This window comes from Manis javanica, chromosome 6 (assembly GCF_040802235.1).
Source record: "Manis javanica isolate MJ-LG chromosome 6, MJ_LKY, whole genome shotgun sequence".
Taxonomy (NCBI): domain Eukaryota; kingdom Metazoa; phylum Chordata; class Mammalia; order Pholidota; family Manidae; genus Manis; species Manis javanica.
This window is the reverse complement of record NC_133161.1, coordinates 92,654,148-92,673,061: the sequence shown is the minus strand read 5'-3', so window position 1 is coordinate 92,673,061 and position 18,914 is coordinate 92,654,148. Positions and strand designations below refer to the sequence as shown.

Genomic DNA, 18,914 nt, shown 5'->3' with positions numbered 1-18,914 from the left:
AAAGATTAGAGAAGAAATAAATAAAATTGAGAAGAATAAAACAATAGAAAGAATCAATGAAAGGAGCTGGTTCTTTGAGAAAATAAACAAAATAGATAAACCCCTAGACAGACTTATCAAGAAAAAAAGAGAGTCTACACACATAAACAGAATCACTAATAAGAAAGGAAAAATCACTACGGACATCACAGAAATACAAAGAATTATGAGAGAATACTATGAAAAATTGTATACTAGCAAACTGGATAACCTAGAAGAAATGGACAACTTTCTAGAAAAATACAACCTTCTGAGGCTGACCCAGGAAGAAACAGAAAATCTGAATAGACCAATTACCAGCAAAGAAATTGAATTGGTAATCAAAAAACTATCTAAGAACAAAACCCCTGGAGCAGATGGTTTCACTGCTGAATTTTATCAAACATTTAGTGAAGACCTAATGCTCATCCTCCTTAAAGTTTTCCAAAAAATAGAAGAGGAGGGAATACTTCCAAATTCATTCTACGAGGCCAGCATCATTCTAATAACAAAACCAGGCAAAGACTCCACACAAAAAAGTAAATTAAAAACCAATATCCCTGATGAACATAGATGCAGAAATACTCAAAAAAATATTAGCAAACTGAATTAAAAAATACATCAAAAAGATGATCCACCATGATCAAGTAGGATTTATTCTGGGATGCAAGGATGGTACAACATTCAAAAATCCAACAACATCATCCACCACCACAACAAAAAGAAGGACAAAAACCACATGATCATCTCCATAGATGCTGAGAAAGCATTTGACAAAATTCAGCATCCATTCATGATAAAAACTCTCAACAAAATGGGTATAGAGGGCAAGTACCTCAACATAACGAAGTCCATATATGACAAACCCACAGCCAACATTATACTTAACAGTGAGAAGCTGAAAGCTTTTCCTTTAAGATTGGAAGCAAGACAAGGATGCCCACACTCTCACCACCTTTATTCAGCATAGTTCTGGAGGTCCTAGCCACGGCAATCAGACAACACAAAGAAATAAAAGGTATCCAGACTGGCTAGGAGGAAGTTAAACTGTCCCTGTGTGCAGATGACATGATATTGTACATAAAAAACCCTTAAGAATCCACTCCAAAACTACTAGATCTAATATCTGAATTCAGCAGAGTTGCAAGATATAAAATTAATACACAGAAATCTGTTGCATTACTTTACACTAACAGTGAACTATTAGAAAGAAAAATCAGGAAAACAATTCCATTCACAACTGCATCAAAAAGAATAAAATACCTAGGAATAAACCTAACAAAGGAAGTGAAAGACCTGTACTCTGAAAACTACAAGACATTCATGAGACAAAGTAGATACCAAAAATGGAAAAACATCTGTGCTCATGGATAGGAAGAATTAATATTGTCAAAATAGCCATCCTGCCTAAAGCAATCTACAGATAAAATGCAGTCCTATGAAAATACCAACAGCACTCCTCAATGAACTAGAACAGATAGTTCTTAAATTCGTATGGAAGCACAAAAGACCCCAAACCGTCAAAGCAATCCTGAGAAGGAAGAATAAAGCCTGGGGGACTATGCTCCTCACCTTCAAGCTCTACTACAAAGCCACAGTAATCAAGACAATTTGGTACTGGCAAAAGAACAGACCCATAGACCAATGGAACAGACTAGAGAGCCCAGATATAAACACAAGCATATGGTCAATTAATACATGATAAAGGAGCCATGGACATACAATGGGGAAATGACAGCCTCTTCAACAGCTGGTGTTGGCAAAACTGGACAGCTACATGCAAGAGAATGAAACTGGATTATTGTCTTAACCCCATATACAAAAGTAAACTCAAAATGGATCAAAGACCTGAATGTAAGTCATGAAACCATAAAACTGTTAGAAGAAAACATAGGCAAAAATCTCTTGAATGTAAACATGAGCAGCTTTTTCCTGAATGCATCTCCTTGGGCAAGGAAAACAAATTCCAAAATGAACAAATGGGACTGCATCATGCTAAAAAACTTCTGTACAGCAAAGGACACCATCAGCAGAACAAAAAGGCATCCTACAGTATGGGAGAATATATTTGTGAATGATGTATCTGACAAGGGGTTAACATCCAAAATATGTAAAGAACTCACACACCTCAACACCCCAAAAGCAAATAACCCTATTAACAAATGGGTGGAGGATATGAACAGACACTTCTCCAAAGAAGAGATTAAGATGGACAACAAGTACATGAAAAAATGCTCCACATTGATAATCATCAGGGAAATGCAAATAAAAACCACAATGAGATATCACCTCACACCAGTTAGGAAGGCCAACGTAGAAAAGACTAGGAACAACAAATGCTAGTGAGGATGTGGAGAAAAGGGAACCTTCCTACACTGCTGGTGGGAATGTAAACTAGTTCAACCATTGTGGAAAGCAATATAGAGGTTCCTCAAAAAACTAAAAATAGAAATATCATTTGACCTAGGAATTCCACTCCTAGGAGAAGATGTGGTATATATATACAATGGAATATTATTCAGCCATAAGGAGAAAATAAATCATACCATTTGCAACAACATAGATGGATCTAAAGGGCATTATGCTCAGTGAAATTAACCAGGCAGAGAAAGACAAGTACCAAATGATTTCACTCATCTGTGGAGCGTAAGAACAAAGCAAAAACTGAAGGAACAAAAGAGCAGCAGACTCACAGAACCCAAGGATGGACTAACAGTTACCAAAGGGGAAAGGGACTGGGTAGAGTGGGTGGTAAGGAAGGGAGGAGGGGAATAAGGTGCATTATGATTAGCACACATTAGGTTGGGGTGGGGAAGGGGAAGGCAGTATAGCACAAAGAGGACAAGTAGTGATTGATTCTATAGCATCTTACTATGCTGATGGACAGTGACTCTAATGGGTTATGTGGTGGGAACTTGATAATGGGGGGAATCTAGTAACTACAATGTTGCTCATGTGATTTTATATTAATGATACCAAAAAATGTATGGTTTATTTGTATTTAACCTTAAGTAATTAAAATTTTGCTCCCTTACCTCAGCAGGAATTTCTTATAAGAAGTGTAATAGTACATTTCACAAGGTGGTAGGGTCAACCGTAATTATTCTTGATCCACTGTGACCACTGAGGGAAATCACAGTGGAATCTTATTGCTGGGTTGAGGGCTTCCTCATGCTAGGGCAGCTCAGGTGCAAATACAGGTTTATTATTTATAGACTCATTCCTCCTGTTGTCTATTCGCAATGCCTTCAATTAAAGTAGACAGTATTCTCAGTCATGCTTTTTAGAGAAAAATTATTGTTCATGGCCAGGGGAAGGTGGAAAAATAAAATATTTGAATTATACTGATGAGAGGTATCAGGGCTCTTGAAGACCACAGCAGTCAAGATATTCGAAATGTAGTGTCATTATATTCCTGACGTTCATTAGCAGTATGATATTGTGTGTGGGATTAAGTGGAGGACTGCTTCACATGCAGTATATTGGCCATTGGTAGCCATCTTTTAGCAGAACACAACAAACCTTAAGCTGGATCAAGCTTACCTTTGGGTCTTTTATATAATGGACAAGGCTGTTAAATGGAGGGGAACAAAGGTGTTTTAATACTGGATGAACATCTGACAAGGTCTTAAATGGACATGGCAGGCTGGGAGGACAGAATTCTGATGACATTTCAGTAGAGTGTATAGGGGGAACTCCTACTGAACATCGTGCTTCCTATAAAACCTCTCCAACAGAAAATGTATAGTCTTTAGGTCAAGAAAGCAACATAGAAATAGAGCAGGTTATAACCTTTCTTTTTCTTTAATGAAGTATAATAAAGCAAGAAGTGATTGTGTGTGTGTGTGTGTCTGTGTGTAGGATGTTATAACCAGTCTGCACTTGCCTCCAAATTGTCTCTGCCAATCATTTTCTCCATTCATTAAAAATATGTCTGACCCCACACATACATTTTTTAACACAGAAAAATCTCTGACCTTGTGTCTGAAGTATTTCGTTCAATCACCCTCTTAAGAATATATGTTTGCATGACTTGCAGAAAATTCTGCTTGGTTGGTATTGGTCTTTCTCCAGCCCCCTGCTCTGTAGGGTACTGCAGATTGTGTTGGGTTTCTTCTTACATTCAGAGCACTAAAACTTTGCTTAGCCAAACCCTGACTTGATAAACTGCCCGTTAGAGTATCAGGCAGACACAGCCTGTCAACAATGCAGAATGATAGGTGGCAGCACATTGAGGAGTTGATTTGAATCAAGCTGTCCTAATGCTGTTTATATGTATCACCTCTCGTGTACAGTATTTTCAATCTTCTAAGAGATTTACATACTTATACTAACCTAATGTAAGTAATTTTAATTATGAAAAAGATTGTTTCTCTGTGAATCCCAGTTATATTCTCCAATTTGTAGGGGTTTTTTTCATGATTGAGTTTTGGAGCAAGCTTACTCTTCTCTGATGGGGTTTTACCATGGAGCATTAATATATTCAACTGATAACAGTTCATTGCTTCTGAGAAACTTTTGTGAGAGAATTGTTCAGTCTTGTTGCTTGAATTTACATTGGGTACCCATTAAAGTTTAAACTCACTAATCACTCAGTATTCTATAATTCCTGTATGTCTGCATCTCTCAAAATAAAGCTTACCTAGAGATAGTCCTAGTACTAGCTAGCTATAAGTTTCTGTAGGAATTCTGTAGTATTGAAGACTATCTTAGTGTGTAAATATTTTCTAACATTTAAAATGTTTTCTCAACATCAGATTTCAAGGAAGTTTTTAGGTTAATTCATTGATGACAGCATGTGGATGTGTTTAGAAAACAATAATATGTAACTATTTAGATACCCATTGCCTTATATTTATTTTCTGCTACATGCCAGGATTGTATTTAAGCCTTTGGAAATCTTCAGTGAACAAGATAAAGGTCACTGCCATTGTGAATCTTACATTCCAAAACAGGGGTACAGACAATGAGCAAAACACAGTACGTAAGCATATTATACAGTCTACTAGAAAATGATGAGAGCTATGGGGGAAAAAACCAAGAAAGCAGAGAACACATGGAGCAAGATGAAGGGCATCAGGAGGCTTGGAGACAGAAACTTTTAAGTTTGGCTTCAGAGGGAAGCAAGTAAATAAGGCTGTAGCTGGGGGAGGAAGTAGGGTGAAGAGGACCTTCTCTTCAGTTGGCAAAACTATATGTATACTAATGGGACTCATTTAATACAGAAGGAAAATTTGATGAATCACCAGGGAAAGGGGAGAAGCACTGACTCGAGGCCTTGAGTGGCAGGAGGAGAAGGGATCTGGCACACAACTGGAGGGACTGAGCTGAGTTAGGAGCCAGGTAGACATATATAACAGGCCAAATATAACTTCCCTGTGGATACATATATATCAGAAGCATTTCTTGGCTGACTCAACACATAGTTTTTGTCTACTAGGCACAAGGCATTGGACACAAAATGATACATTTCAGATATAGTTCCTGTCTTGGTCAAACTTGTGGTCTAGTGTGTAAAAGTCTCCATTCCTTTGAAGTAAGTAAAGATGTAGGAAAAGGGCACAGATTTTGAGATGATGTTACTGTACTTCCGTCATCATGATGTGTTTTGTTTGGTATTCTAATTTCACCACTTAGCATTAGCACAGGTGTATACTCTCTCAAATTGGTATTCCTAGAAAAAAAATTATTTCTATACCTTCCCATGATCCCATTTCCAGCTAGACAGCCCTGGCTTATGGGTGTCTATTAGTTGTTACTGAAAAAGCTGTCATTCTGTAGAGCTGCTCATATTGGATACTAAATATTCATGGAATGGTTATGTGATTGGTTAGGAGTTTCTACGTTTACCAGATTTATATGTAGCAACATTCACTGTATGGAAAAAAGGAAGGGGATGTTATTCAGACCACTAAACCACCTCATTAAGTCTCCTTTGTAATATTGGTCTTACAGAAAAGGTGTGTTTTATGTACACAGTATTGACTTATAGCCCTTTTCAAAATAGCCATTACATTTATACAATTGACTTCTGTGGGAGGGAGCAGATAATGGAAACCTGTAGGTGTCAAAAGAATCTATTGGTGCTTGCTCTTCAAATTCCCTGGCTTTTATCTATGGTCTTTTTATTTATTTCATTCCCAACATATCCATTATACCTCCTGTCTTTTGCTCACTGACTTTCAAGGAGCAAAATGAGACTGCCTAGTTGATATAAATCAAAGGGTGATGCTGTCCATGGTACTGGATGGTGACGGAGAACAAAAACATTCTTTGGAGAACCTGTCCATCTTTTATCCTTTTTACTCTTATTTGTTTCATTCCATTTGCAAGAATATCTCTTCAGCCTATATAAATAAAAAAGTTGAGCTGAAATCTAACTAAACTGTGACCCAACTACAGATGTTCCAGGCATCACTGTGCCACTTCCTCGGAGCCTGTTTCCTGTTTAAGGAATCACTTTTAGAGGAAGCTCGTCATGTTATTGCTCTGAAGGTTTCCTTTCATCTACTCTATTCTGTTCCCTAGCTTTAGTCTTTGACTTTACTGCCTTAATTAACCATGCCAACCGAGGAGGGTTTAGAATCTCATTCCTCAGCATTCACGTAGGACCGATTCCATGTACCTGCCACTTCCCCTTGTGAGGTAGGCTTGCTGTCTAGTTTGGTTGCTCCTCTGTAAATGATCCCCATATTGACTGTGTTGTTCTGGTAATGGGAGGCACAGTTAGTCATCTCTCATCCAAGCCTTGGAAGGTTGTCTGAAGTGCAAAAATCTGCATAGTTAAACTGAAGATGACTTTCAGATTTGCATCAATATTATTGGTTTCCACTACCTGTGATTCTCTTTCTTAAGTCACCCTGTCAGCCCCATGCTAACTTTGCATTGGAGTATCGGTCTAAGAGATGGAGATGGCATGAGATAGAATATCTGAGGGTGGCTGACTGAAACCTTAGGCAGACATATTTTTAAATGCATACTAGAGTGTCCATCAACACACTAAGTGTCAATTAAATGATAGACATTGTAAAAATTATAGTAGGGGTCCCCAAATAACCATTAGAATCACTTAGAGGCCTTGTAAAAATACTGATTTTTGCATCCCAGTTCAGACTTCTGAATGAGGTCACACATTTGACTTGTGTCTCCAAAGAGCCATCATATACAGTAGTAACAGCATGCATGTAAGCCTGGGATTACACGGACATAGTAAAGATAATGGTTTCCTTAAAGCACATCTATTTGAATGTGTTCCTGGATGGTTGTTAGACTCTTCCACAGAGTTTTAAAATTTACTGAAGTTCCAAGCCATACCTGACTGGGTTAGGCAAAAGGAACAATAAAGTATTTTTATTATCAAGACTTTGTACAGGTAGGTTTCAGCATTTATAAAAGTGCTTTGTATGCTGGCTCAATTGATTATCATGGCAATGTATAACTATAATTCTGCTTCACATATGAGAAAACAGAGTATATGTCACAAAATCTTTCATTTTTGAAACGAATTTGATTATTCTGTTGGCCGTTGGTATCCACGCTTTCTTTTTTTCCCTGCAGTAATTTACTATTTTGGCTTGATTTTTTTCACATCCATTGTCAGGTGGTTTTTATATATCCTCATAAATTATTCCTGTGAGCTCTAGGGTCTTCTATAACTGCAAAATTGAAAGCTATAAAAAAACCTTTATGAAGAATAAAGTTGTGCATTTGAGACTTAGAAGTACCAATAAAAAATAAGGAAGTGTTCTAAATTCCCAAGGAACTTGTTTTGGAGAATTTTTTAATATTCCTCATGAAGTTACTCTTTTGAAATATGACATGTAGCAGGACTTAGGCACTTATGAAACATCTATTCTTGGTACAGTTTATCATTTGAAAAGTATTAGATAGAAAAGTAATAGTGGCATCCAACATTTATTGAATGCATACTGTATGCCTGGTACTCTGCTAGTACTGGCCATGGACTGTCTCCTTCGACCTTCATTATAAATCTAGGAAGTGAGTATTGTCATCATCTTCATTTTACCAGTGAGGAATCAGACCTCAGAGAGGTTAAGGGACTACCCAAAGTTGTACAGTTAGAGGTAGCAGAGCTCAAATTTTAAGGCCAGACAGTGTAGCCCCAGAACCCACTGACTTAATCGCTATGCTGTATGAATCACAGAACTATACTATGTGGAATTATGAGTTTTTGAGAAAAACAAGTGAAAAATTGGTATTTTTATTTACATGTTAGGACTCTATCATGAGAATCTTTAGTTAAATTATTCTCATGGATCAACAGTTGGTTCTTCAACGGCCTCCTCCATCATCAGCTGGCATCCATGTCTGTACTAGAGGCATAGGGGTGGTAGAAGGCAGTGAAGCATGTGGGCCCTTGAGACAGATTGTGAGGCTTAAGTAACTCAGACTACATGGGCTCCAAAACTGGCTTGCCATCTACTAGATGTGTTATCTTTGGGTAAGTTACTCAGCCTCGATTTCTCTTGTAAATATGTGCTAACTCCATAGAGTTATTATAAGGATTATGAGTTAATAGAGCTGTGACACTTAGGAGAGCATCTGAAACAAAGAGACCACTTAGTAAACATTACACTCAGGTATATTGCTCTGAGGACATTTTTATGGGTTTAACTATGGCCCTTATGAATTTATCTGTTGAAATCCTAACCCCGATATACCTTAAAGTGTGGCTGTATTCGGAGACTGGGCCACCGAAGAGGCAATTAAGGTCAAATGAGGTCATATAGGTGGCTCCTAATCCAATATGACTGATGTCCTTATAAAAAGCAGGAGACACACCAGGGATACACAGAAACAGAAAAAAGGCCATGTGAGGACACAGGAAGATGGTGGCTGTCTGCAGGCCAAGGAGAGAGGCCTCAAACCCTCAGAACTTCGACCTGCCAGAACTGTAAGGATATAACTGTCTGTTGTTTAAGGCACCCAGTTTGTGGTATTTTGTTATAGCAGCACTAGCAAGCTAATACAGACGTCACAAGCAACACTTTTGGAAAGATTCTGGATGTTCTATTATGACTGGGGTAATGTTTGACAAGGCAGTTCTCTCTCACTAAAACACCTCTGTAACTTGACATGACAGTTGTTTTTTCTAATGCTTTTACTTCCTGTCCGATTTGATCATGACAGAACTTGTAGATTGGGCTGGCATCCATGCCCGCCGAAAGGGAAACTGAACAATGAGCCACAGGTAGTGCCATTCTTGGGGTTGGACTCTCATAGAGTTTCTCTTAATTTCTAGGTCAGTCCCCCTATATTCAATACTGTGCTCTAGGTATTAAGGCAGAGGTTGAAATATATTGATGTAATGACCCCAATGCACTTTCACACACATGCACACCCACAAGGAAAACAACTGGAGTGACTTTTCAAGGGTCACAAACTCAATTGCCTAAAGGCAATAAAGCCTATCTCCAATTTGTATCAGCCTGCACACTGTGGCAAGCTTAATAGCTCTAACTAGGCAATTCTCTTTTCTTGCACACACTATGAATTAGCTTTTCTAAAAGATCAGAAGAGAGAACTATGTAAACTCAAGTTAATTGGCTTAAGAGAAATATATGGGAGAATTGTTCTTATAATTACAGTAGCTAGCTTTCTAATTTTGTTTTGTGAATGATAGAATATATATTAGATTTAATGTTGAGATCAGGCACTGGAGTTGCTGACAGGGACTGGAAATTGGGCCATGAATCTTGAATAAAATTGTGAAAACAGAGATGTTCTCTTTGATATACATCTCCCTTCTGTGCCACACCACCCTAACTGCCATCAGCCCAGGAATATTATTTCAAAATCTACTCCAATTTCCTCCCTATCTTTTATCTTTCCCATTAATATCTGCCAAAAGAAATCTTGATAAACAGGAAAACAGTTCTATGAAATAAGTACTAGGTTCTTAATGACAGCTCCTGTTACTACAAAGAGCTCAAAGCAAGGAAACAAAAATGTAAATTTCAGAGACCCTGTTGCTTTTACCTTTGAAAAACTATAATCTCCCAATTTAAGGATGTCTGAACTTGACACAGGGAGAGCTCTATTTCTTAGCAAACCAAGAGTGCCTTAAGTGTTCAGTAGCCTACCATTGTCTTTGATCATAAGTGAATTCAGATATATTATGCCTTATTAGTCATCTGTTAGTCATGGTGCTGATTATGGCCTTATTAAATCTCATCTTGATAATCTAATTTTCTTCAAAGCTTCAAAAATGGTAAGAAAACTTATTAACATTGCTTCAAGATTGACTTAATTTGTCTAAACGCTGGGAAATTGAGCCAATTTTAATTTTGATATATTAGCCTTTTCAAGAAAAAAAATGTCAGTAAAGGCGAAAAATACTAATGTAACTATGGGAACTTCTTCCAGCTCATGATCACAGATGAGATGACAAGACTCACCTTTGTGAAGTCACAACTTTGTGACATTACATCTCTTCAGATCTAAGTTTCATATGTCTGTTAGTACTATTGGCTTTCCGACTGAGTGCCAACTCATGGTTTCTGAAAGGCAATTTAATGAGAAATTTTCCTGTGCTCTGTGTGGTGTTTTCTTTCTCCTGTCTATCTTTTTCTTTTTATTACAAAAGTAACCTATAAATGTGATTCAGTACTATATTTATTAAGTAAATATTTAACAAGTCAATTCAATAGCCATTGCTTGTTTAGTAGGCATTAAATACCTATCACCTTAAGGTGTTTGGCTGGACCTGCATAACATTACAAATAAACACTGGATTTGATTTCACAAGTGCAATCAGGGCTGCAGTGGTACATGCCTCTACCCAGAGGTGTCATGCACAGGGAAGAATGTGGGTATGGTGCCCCCTGAATTTGCAGTGGCTGCTGTTCTGGGTTTAGTTCCTTAAAAATTATTAGTTCCTGCCATTCATTGTGCCTACAATTCAAATTAATGCCTCCACTATGGCTTCTGTTTTTCTGGGTGGAAATAACTGGGTTAAAGGTAAGCTAACAAACTTTTACCTCTTTATTGGCTCCTGAAATCCTAGACAAAAATATTTACAAATATTAATATATTTTTAGTGCTTCAGAAATTAGTGTTTTTAAACAAGCAACTTGACTTCAAATGTCATTCAACAGATTTATGATGATTTTTAAGCCTAATGCCTAGAAATGGTTTGCCATAGCTCTAGGACTTTGAAATGCTTTTTCTGTGTGTCAAACTCTATGGTAGCTCTTCTTACTAGGAACTTGAGTCACCTTGAAGGAAACCTGTGTGGAAGTCTTCTGTTCTCTTACCAGAGTGTGGTAGACTTTGATGTGGTAGCATTTATAGTTGCTCCTTTGACACTACATAGGTTAAATCTAAATGTTCCATAACCAAAGAGGTGCCTGCTGGGGTAGGGGTGGGGGTTCTGTCCAAGGTGCTGAGGAGGGACTTGTAAATAAGAGCTGTCCAGGAGCCCAACATGCCTGGGAACTGACCCTGCTCCAGCTGACTCCCCACACCTCTCCAAGACATGTATACAAACAGTTAAGGAATGAGTGTTATTGAGACCAGTCTCATGTAAAACAATTTGGAAATACATTTAGTCAGGTATATAGGATGTGATTTATTTGTATTATGTAACAAAGATACCTGAAACTTTTTATGGTGGTGTGCCTGCTGCATTCTAACTATTTAATTAGATTTTAAAATTCTCTCTAGTGTTTAGTGGGGGATGTCATGGGTGGTGCTCACAGGAGTAAGGGAAGAAAACAACAGCTTCAAGATACCACTCAGCAAGAAAGTAAAGGGATTTTTTTGAATAGAGACAGTGATTCTCAGACCTTTTAAGGTCTTAAAATTATGTATACTTTTTGCATGCCTATTAATTTTTCATATCGCCATGATAAAACCCCAAATGACCTTGGCTTGTTTTTCAGGACAGCTAGAAAGCAGAGACCTGGGGAGGCTGCTTCCTTCTCCCCAGCCCTCCAAGGGAAGGAGAAGGTGGGTGTAGCTTTAATGAGGAAAGAAAAGCAGGATGACTCCCTCCGGCCACGTAGGAAGAAAGTAAGGTCTGGGGATTGTCTGGGCTTGAGGAACAGCAGTTCCTGACACTGATAAATAATTCAATAGAAAAAAAAAAGTAAGGAAGAACCTCTGACACCAGCATCATGTTATTATACTATACTAAGGCAAGGAATCCTTCTTGTCTCTTGTCCAAAGAAGAGTATTCGCTGGCAATCAGACAACTATTAATTACAATAGAATCATTTGCTCTCATGTGGCTATGGGCCCTGAAGAGAGTGTGACCAGGAGTTAGGTAATAATTTTATCTTGTAGAGAATGACATTGGAAATAGAAAGCAAAGTACATGCATATAGTCTGAAGGTTGTGGAATTTTGAATCTGTTTACTGCACACAGGTGTACAATACACAACTCAAGGCTGAGTTACTGAAATGGTAATTTTCAGAGCAATTTAAATGAATTCAGCTTTAGTGAAGTCTGAGCAGAATGCTGTAAGAATTTATTTCTAATTGAAAACATACTTGTGATTCATAGAGACTTATGCTGTTAAGAATACTTTATTATGTGATAGATTTTGTGCAGAATAACCACTCTCTGGCATATTATAGGTGAAAAACTTCTCTCCCGAGCCTTTTACCTTTTTGATTCAGCCTGGAGTTTAGATGAAATTCAATATGATTATTACAGAATGATTTATGAAGCTTAATAATCATGGGGAAATTTAAGAATTTTAATAATTGGAGAGGAAGAAAGTTATTTAAATTTGTCTCCAGTTTATTTGCTTAAATTGAACTCATCTATTAAACCCTTATTGTATAATTTGAACTTTCTTCCACTCTTGTAATATCTAAAAATCTCTTCTGGGATTCTTATTTCATTAAAAAAATGTTGATTATTTCCCTTGAGCTGGATGAACACAGTCTATGGATTGAAGCCTGGATTATTTCATTCTCTTTTCATTCTCTTCTCGTAGGCAAAATCTTAATTGTGGGCTTGATTTGACATACTTTAATCCTTAAATATTTGGGAAAAGAATGCCCTTCCTTACTACTCCTGCTGTTTCCAGATACTCTGAACAGCTGTGGTGGCTCATGACCACCAGTTAGGGCAGCAGGCTCTGTAATACTTTCTGAAGGGAAAGCGTCCTTTTGGGGGAGAAGTGAGCCCTGCCTTAGCTCAGGGAAGGGCCGTTGACACTCGTAGAGCTGAGAGCAGGGGACTCTGTGAAGGTCTGTGTTTTATCTCTATGCAGTTTTTCATTCTACATCCTAACAGGTGGCTGAATGGCTATAAAGTACTGGTTTTTCCTCCTTTGCTCCCCTCCAACCTCAGTAAAGTGATGTTCCAGGGAGATGTTTTAGGTTTGTTTTCTGGTTCTGTGTGCAGTGGACACACCATGAAGTGCCCCTAAGGTCCATACTTACCATTTTGAGAAATGTGCCCTTAGGGGATTCAGACTCCTGCTTGCACCTTTTAGGGCTGTAGGCTTTACATTGGTCTGCATCTGAATCTGTCTGTGTAAATCACGTCTGATTTCAGATATTATTGTCTCTAAATTATCTGCCATCTATTGGGACAAATGATTCTGGGCCTTGCTGTCTTCTCTCAGTACCATTCTCTCTTTTTCCATCACTTGACTAGCACTTGGGCTTCTATTTGCTAAACCATCCACTTGGTCCTTAGTCTTTCCTATTTGATTTCCTTTCTGAAATATTTCTGTAAATGCCTTCAGTGCTTTTCTGCTAACTCCACTGCTTTTTTTCCCCCATTAGATCTTAGCCTTCTCCATCTTTTAGCATTTCTACTATTGATGGTGAACTATTTTATCAGGCCTTTTAAGGTAGGTTATGCCATGGTAGCAATACCTCTGTGGCTTTCAAGAACACAGGTTTATTTCCCACTCAAGAAAGTGTGAACAGCAGTGTGCTTCATGTTTGATCTACTCTGTGACCTGGTATGGAGAAGCACCCCCTATCTGGAACATTACAGGGCTCAGGGGAGCGGGTAGGACTATGTGATGGCTCTTACATCTTCTTCTCTGAAGTAGTACATGTCAGTTCCACTTATGTTTCATTGGTTAAGTCAAGTCCTGCTGCCAAGCCTGATATTGATGGGGGCAGGAGGTATAATCCTCCCCCAAAACAGATCTGACAGGGAGATGCAGAGTAAATTTGACAATAGTAAAATTTCCCGGAGCCATATATTTTCAGCTTACATACTCAGAATCTGAAACAGTACCTGTCACATAATAGATATTAAGTAAGGGAAGGGCCTACTTCTTTCCTCCCCAAATTCTCTTCATGGGTGTTGAGGACATCATCCTGACACCACCTGTTTCTTCTCTGCATTCCCTTCATCTGCCTTTACCCAGGAGTTTACCATCAGAATTTTCTCTTCATTCTTCTCATCCCTTCCCTCCACTCCACATAGATTTCTGTGGTATAAGTACGTTGGTGTTTGGGAAACCCGCCATGGTTTGTTTTTTTTTTATCTAGCTTGTGGCAGTTTGTCTTCACACTGTATTTCTGACAGACTCATCAATACAAGGAAACCTAGAGTTTCGATTTTAAACCATGTGGAGACACAAGAAAGGGGGTTAATTATTTACAACTTTTATGATTTCTGTTTCGCCATTCTGAATAGAACCATTCTGATTGAAGTTCACGTGTGCAGCAAATGAATTAACCCTAAGCTTTTATCCGGTAGTACCTGGGTTTGTAGAGCTCATGAAAACAGCTTGAACTTAATGGTAATAAAGGAAACCTCACCTGAACTTTACATAGATTTCATAGAACTAATGTCACTGTACCTACACTATACCAAATAGGGAAAGAGTTCATCCAGATTCCCTTTTGGGATCCAGGATAGTCTTAAACACTTTCCAGCATTTCTTTGTGTTAATCACTGTCTTTAAATATGATGAGCATTTTGTATCCCCAAACACTTTGAATGGCTGTTGCAGAGCTAAATAAAATCTGCTTTGCAATGTAATTTTTTATTTTGATATTTTAGTTCTCTACTAGATTGTAATTTATTGAAGGAAGTAGGGTTATTTTCCCTCCTCTGCCTTTCTTGGTAAATACTAACAAATGCTCATTAAATTGGATATGACTGTTATAGTTGCTATATTACTAACTATGAACTTTAAGTTAAAATTGATGTATTATGAATTATCAAGGTGGAGTCATTCTATAGGCTAGCTCTCTGCAATTTTGTTAAATGATTATGCAATTAAAATACATATTTTTTATATTTTCAGTTGTAGTGTCAGGTACTGTGGGTGCCCAGCCATAAGCCCTCTAGCACCTTTTCCAAGCCAGCTAGACTACTTGCAACTGCCAGCCAACAGCAGCTCTTCACTTGAGGGCTTTCTCTGGCTGATAGAGACTTCTCTGTCCCTGCATGGCTTTACTGAGGGGATGTCCCCAGGAGCAGACCTCAGCTGATGACTGACAGGAGTTGATGGATAAATGCCCCTTGCCTCTGACCTTACCCCTCAGCTAGGAATTTACAGTAGTTGGGCATGACCTCCCAGAATTCCCCAGTGGGACTAGGACCTTGTTGCCCACTGTGGGAACTCTCTTGATAACACAACCTGTGTTGGCCCTCTTCCCTTCCCTGCCTCACTTCTCCATGCCCCTATTGACATTTCCTGGATTAACTCCAGATTAAACTACATGAGGTCTAATTCTGGTTATAGAGTCTCAAGTTTCTAAGGGCAATCCAAACCCAAACAAGGATTCATTTGTCAAAATTGATGATTTAACAATTTCTCTATTTTGGCGATATCCAATAGAAATATAGTACAAACCACATAGATAATTAAAAACTTTCTAATGGCCATATTTTAAGATATGGAAAGAAACAGGTGAAATTAAATAATATGACTCATTTAACTCATATCCAAAATATTACCATTTAACATGCAATTGATACAAAATATGTTAATAAGGTTTTTAGTATATTTATGAAATCTTGTGTTTTACACTTACATACCTCTCCACTCACATGAGTTACACTGCAAGCACTCAACAGTGCATGTAGCCAGCAGCTGCCATGTTGAACAGTGGTGATCAGTTTCCTACTGTTATAACCCATGTGTCAAAATTCAGAGACTTGTTAGCTCTTAAACACCGAGGAGGCTGTCTGATGGGTCATAGTTTCTATTCTTAACAAAATCTTACTTGCCTTGTCCTGAATAAAACCTCTGTAAACATCTACACTGATGTGGTGTCCACATATTTATGATCTTCCAAGAATGAGCCTGTGGTAATAATAACTCTGAGACTTACTGCTCTGTACTTGTTTGTGTGCAAAATATAGACAAGGTGCTTAGCGTGTCTGTGTTTGTGTGTTTTTCAGGCAGAGGGTACCAGACTTCAGCGAGAACTCCGAGGATATTTAGCAGCTATCAAAGGTAATGTGTGTGAGTTGTTTACTGCATGTTTCTAAGCACAGGTTGTTCCTGGAATTCACGAGTGACAGAATTAAGTGGTAATTACAAAGCCATTTGGCTTTCCACGAAGATGGCTACTTGAGCACAGGTGTTCCATTCTACCCACTCCCAAATTCCCATTGAAATGATAATCAGAGTATACAAGGACAAACTGTTTGCCCTTTGCTAGAAACTAGGAATAAGTGCCTCCCATATGCCCATAATTTCTAGGAAGAGTTGTTAGAATGAGCTTGAGACCTTGTTTAAGAAAAGCTGCAGCTGGTTTACATCCTGAGGGGGAGTGTGTCCCAAGCGCATATCACTCACAGACTCACGTAAGACCTGCAGATAGAAGGGGCAAGGAATCAGGACAGGTGGCAGGTTGCTGGATATCATGGCCTGGACTGCTTGTGACCCGGGGGAAGCGGCGGCACTTACAGCCCTGCCACCGAACAGGGGCAGAGAGGTCTTGCCATTGGTTTCCCATCTCAGCCATGCAGGGCAAAGAAATGAGGCTGGTGGTACAGTGGGGAGAGAGCACCAGGGAGGTGTGCTGTGTCTCTAATTGCTGTACCTTACCCAGCTCTGTGCACTGAGTCAGATTCGGGTGCAGCCATGGATGTGATGGATCATAAGGCAGCTTTTGAAAATTAGTGGTGCGAGAATGGGTCATCTGTAGGGGGTCTTGGCTAACCTGGCCACACATACAGGAAAAAGTGAGATTCCCAACTAATACTTTACTCCCTTCTCAGTTACAGGAGAGTGAAGATTTAAATTTGCTCACAAAGACATGTTTTAAAGTATAGTAAATAAATATTTACTAATACTAAAATACAGTAGACTTAGTCTTTAGTCTTAGATGACAAGATCTGTGTAAGTGCAACTCAAAGACAGAAACTGTAAAGGGAAAGATTGAGAAATCTGACCTCATAACTAGATAAAACTTGCAAACATATATTTTTAAAAACATTGTTTTGAGAACATATTTAATGAAAGTGAACCAAGACATAAGAGCTTAGTAAACTAAATGAATACCAGTTGATAAAAGGAATAAAAAATGGGTGGAACATATGATGAGAAAATTATCCAGAGAAGAACTTTAAATGGGTAATAAGTGTGAAAAATGCTTATCATCATGAGTAATCAAAGAATATTAAACAAAATCAAAAGGAAAATGCTGTCATTTTTTCTTCTAAATGTTCAAAGACATTAAAATAAAAAAAGAGTACCTAGCATTGGCCAAGCTGTGGGGAGCAGACCCCTTCTGTATACTGTTGGTAGGACAGCTTTCCTGGAGAGCAGTTTGGCAAAAAGCCTTTAAATGTGTATTTTCCGGTTTTAAGCTCCCATCTCATTCGACACGAGAAAGTTCACAATGCAGGGAGGCTTTAGGAGTGCTTTTAAACCAGGAGGACTGATGGAGAGTTGTTCTGTGCTTACACGTTGAGAAGGAGACTTCTATCAGGTGTTGAACCTCATATATCTGAACGTAAACCCTAGAGAGAGATCGTATGAATGCCAGTTACAAGGGAAGCTGTCGGGCTGTGTGGCACTCTCAGGCCTTCTCAGGTTCCTTGCCAGATTTATCGCTGTTGATGCCTATGGCTGAAACTATCTCAACTCTACCAGCTGAGTTACCCTAATATCCTCAGAGAAGACAGCCTTGTACTGTCTTTCCAACTGAGGGGGGAATTAGAAGAAACCCGAGTTAAATGGCAGTCCTTATTCCCTCCCCACTGACTGTTACGGGTATGGACATGAACCACCTTTAGCCATGAGGACCTGAGCTGTGTTTCGTAGCTTACAGAAAAGGTTTACTTTATTCATGGATATTGTTGGTCTCCCTTGATACATGTGACAGATTTTTCCAGCCTCCAAGTCACCCAGCCTGAAGAACTGCTTGCCTCGTGCTTCTCTGCTTTGTGTGATAATAAAGACACTATTTAAGCTAAAAAAATAAAAGTTTCATTTCTAAGAATTTATTCTAACAGTTTTATCAACAAAAAGATCATTAAAATCACCTTGAATTAAAGGCAGAGTTTTATTTGAGACAGACTAAGTAAGGACTTTAGCCTGGAAAACTCCTACGCATAGGTTGAAGAAATGTTTCAAAGGGCCTAAGTCATACAAAGGTTTTATATCCTGGCGGAGGCAGGCAAAAAAGACCAAACTTCAAAGGGGAGCATTTCATTTACGTAAGATTCTCTCTTTCAAAGAAAAGAGCTGGGGGCAATATATATATCCTGGTGCCCAAGGAAATAAGGGGAAGGGCAAACAGTCTTGCCTAACCTTTAGCAGGATTCTGGATGCCAATTGTTTAGCTTTTCATGTAATTAACAGATGTTATCATAGAGTTAGAAAGTCTTAAATTTTCATGAGTATCCATTTCAAGCCTCCCAGAGTCAGTGAAACCTTCACTAGTTAAACCTTAGAAGTCTTTTTGGTGGTCCCTACCGTGGTGGCCAGCTT

General features: G+C 38.5%; 1 protein-coding gene across 2 annotated transcripts in view; it reads left to right on the top strand.

Annotated features, from left to right (window-relative positions):
- Window positions 1–18,914, top strand: part of AMPH (amphiphysin) — a 223,190-nt gene that overhangs the window by 120,416 nt on the left and 83,860 nt on the right. For both annotated transcript variants that reach the window (XM_037010906.2, XM_037010905.2), the window contains exon 3: window positions 16,373–16,427. In XM_037010906.2, the coding sequence (XP_036866801.1) occupies window positions 16,373–16,427 (55 nt within the window). The remainder of the gene's footprint in view (window positions 1–16,372; window positions 16,428–18,914) is intronic.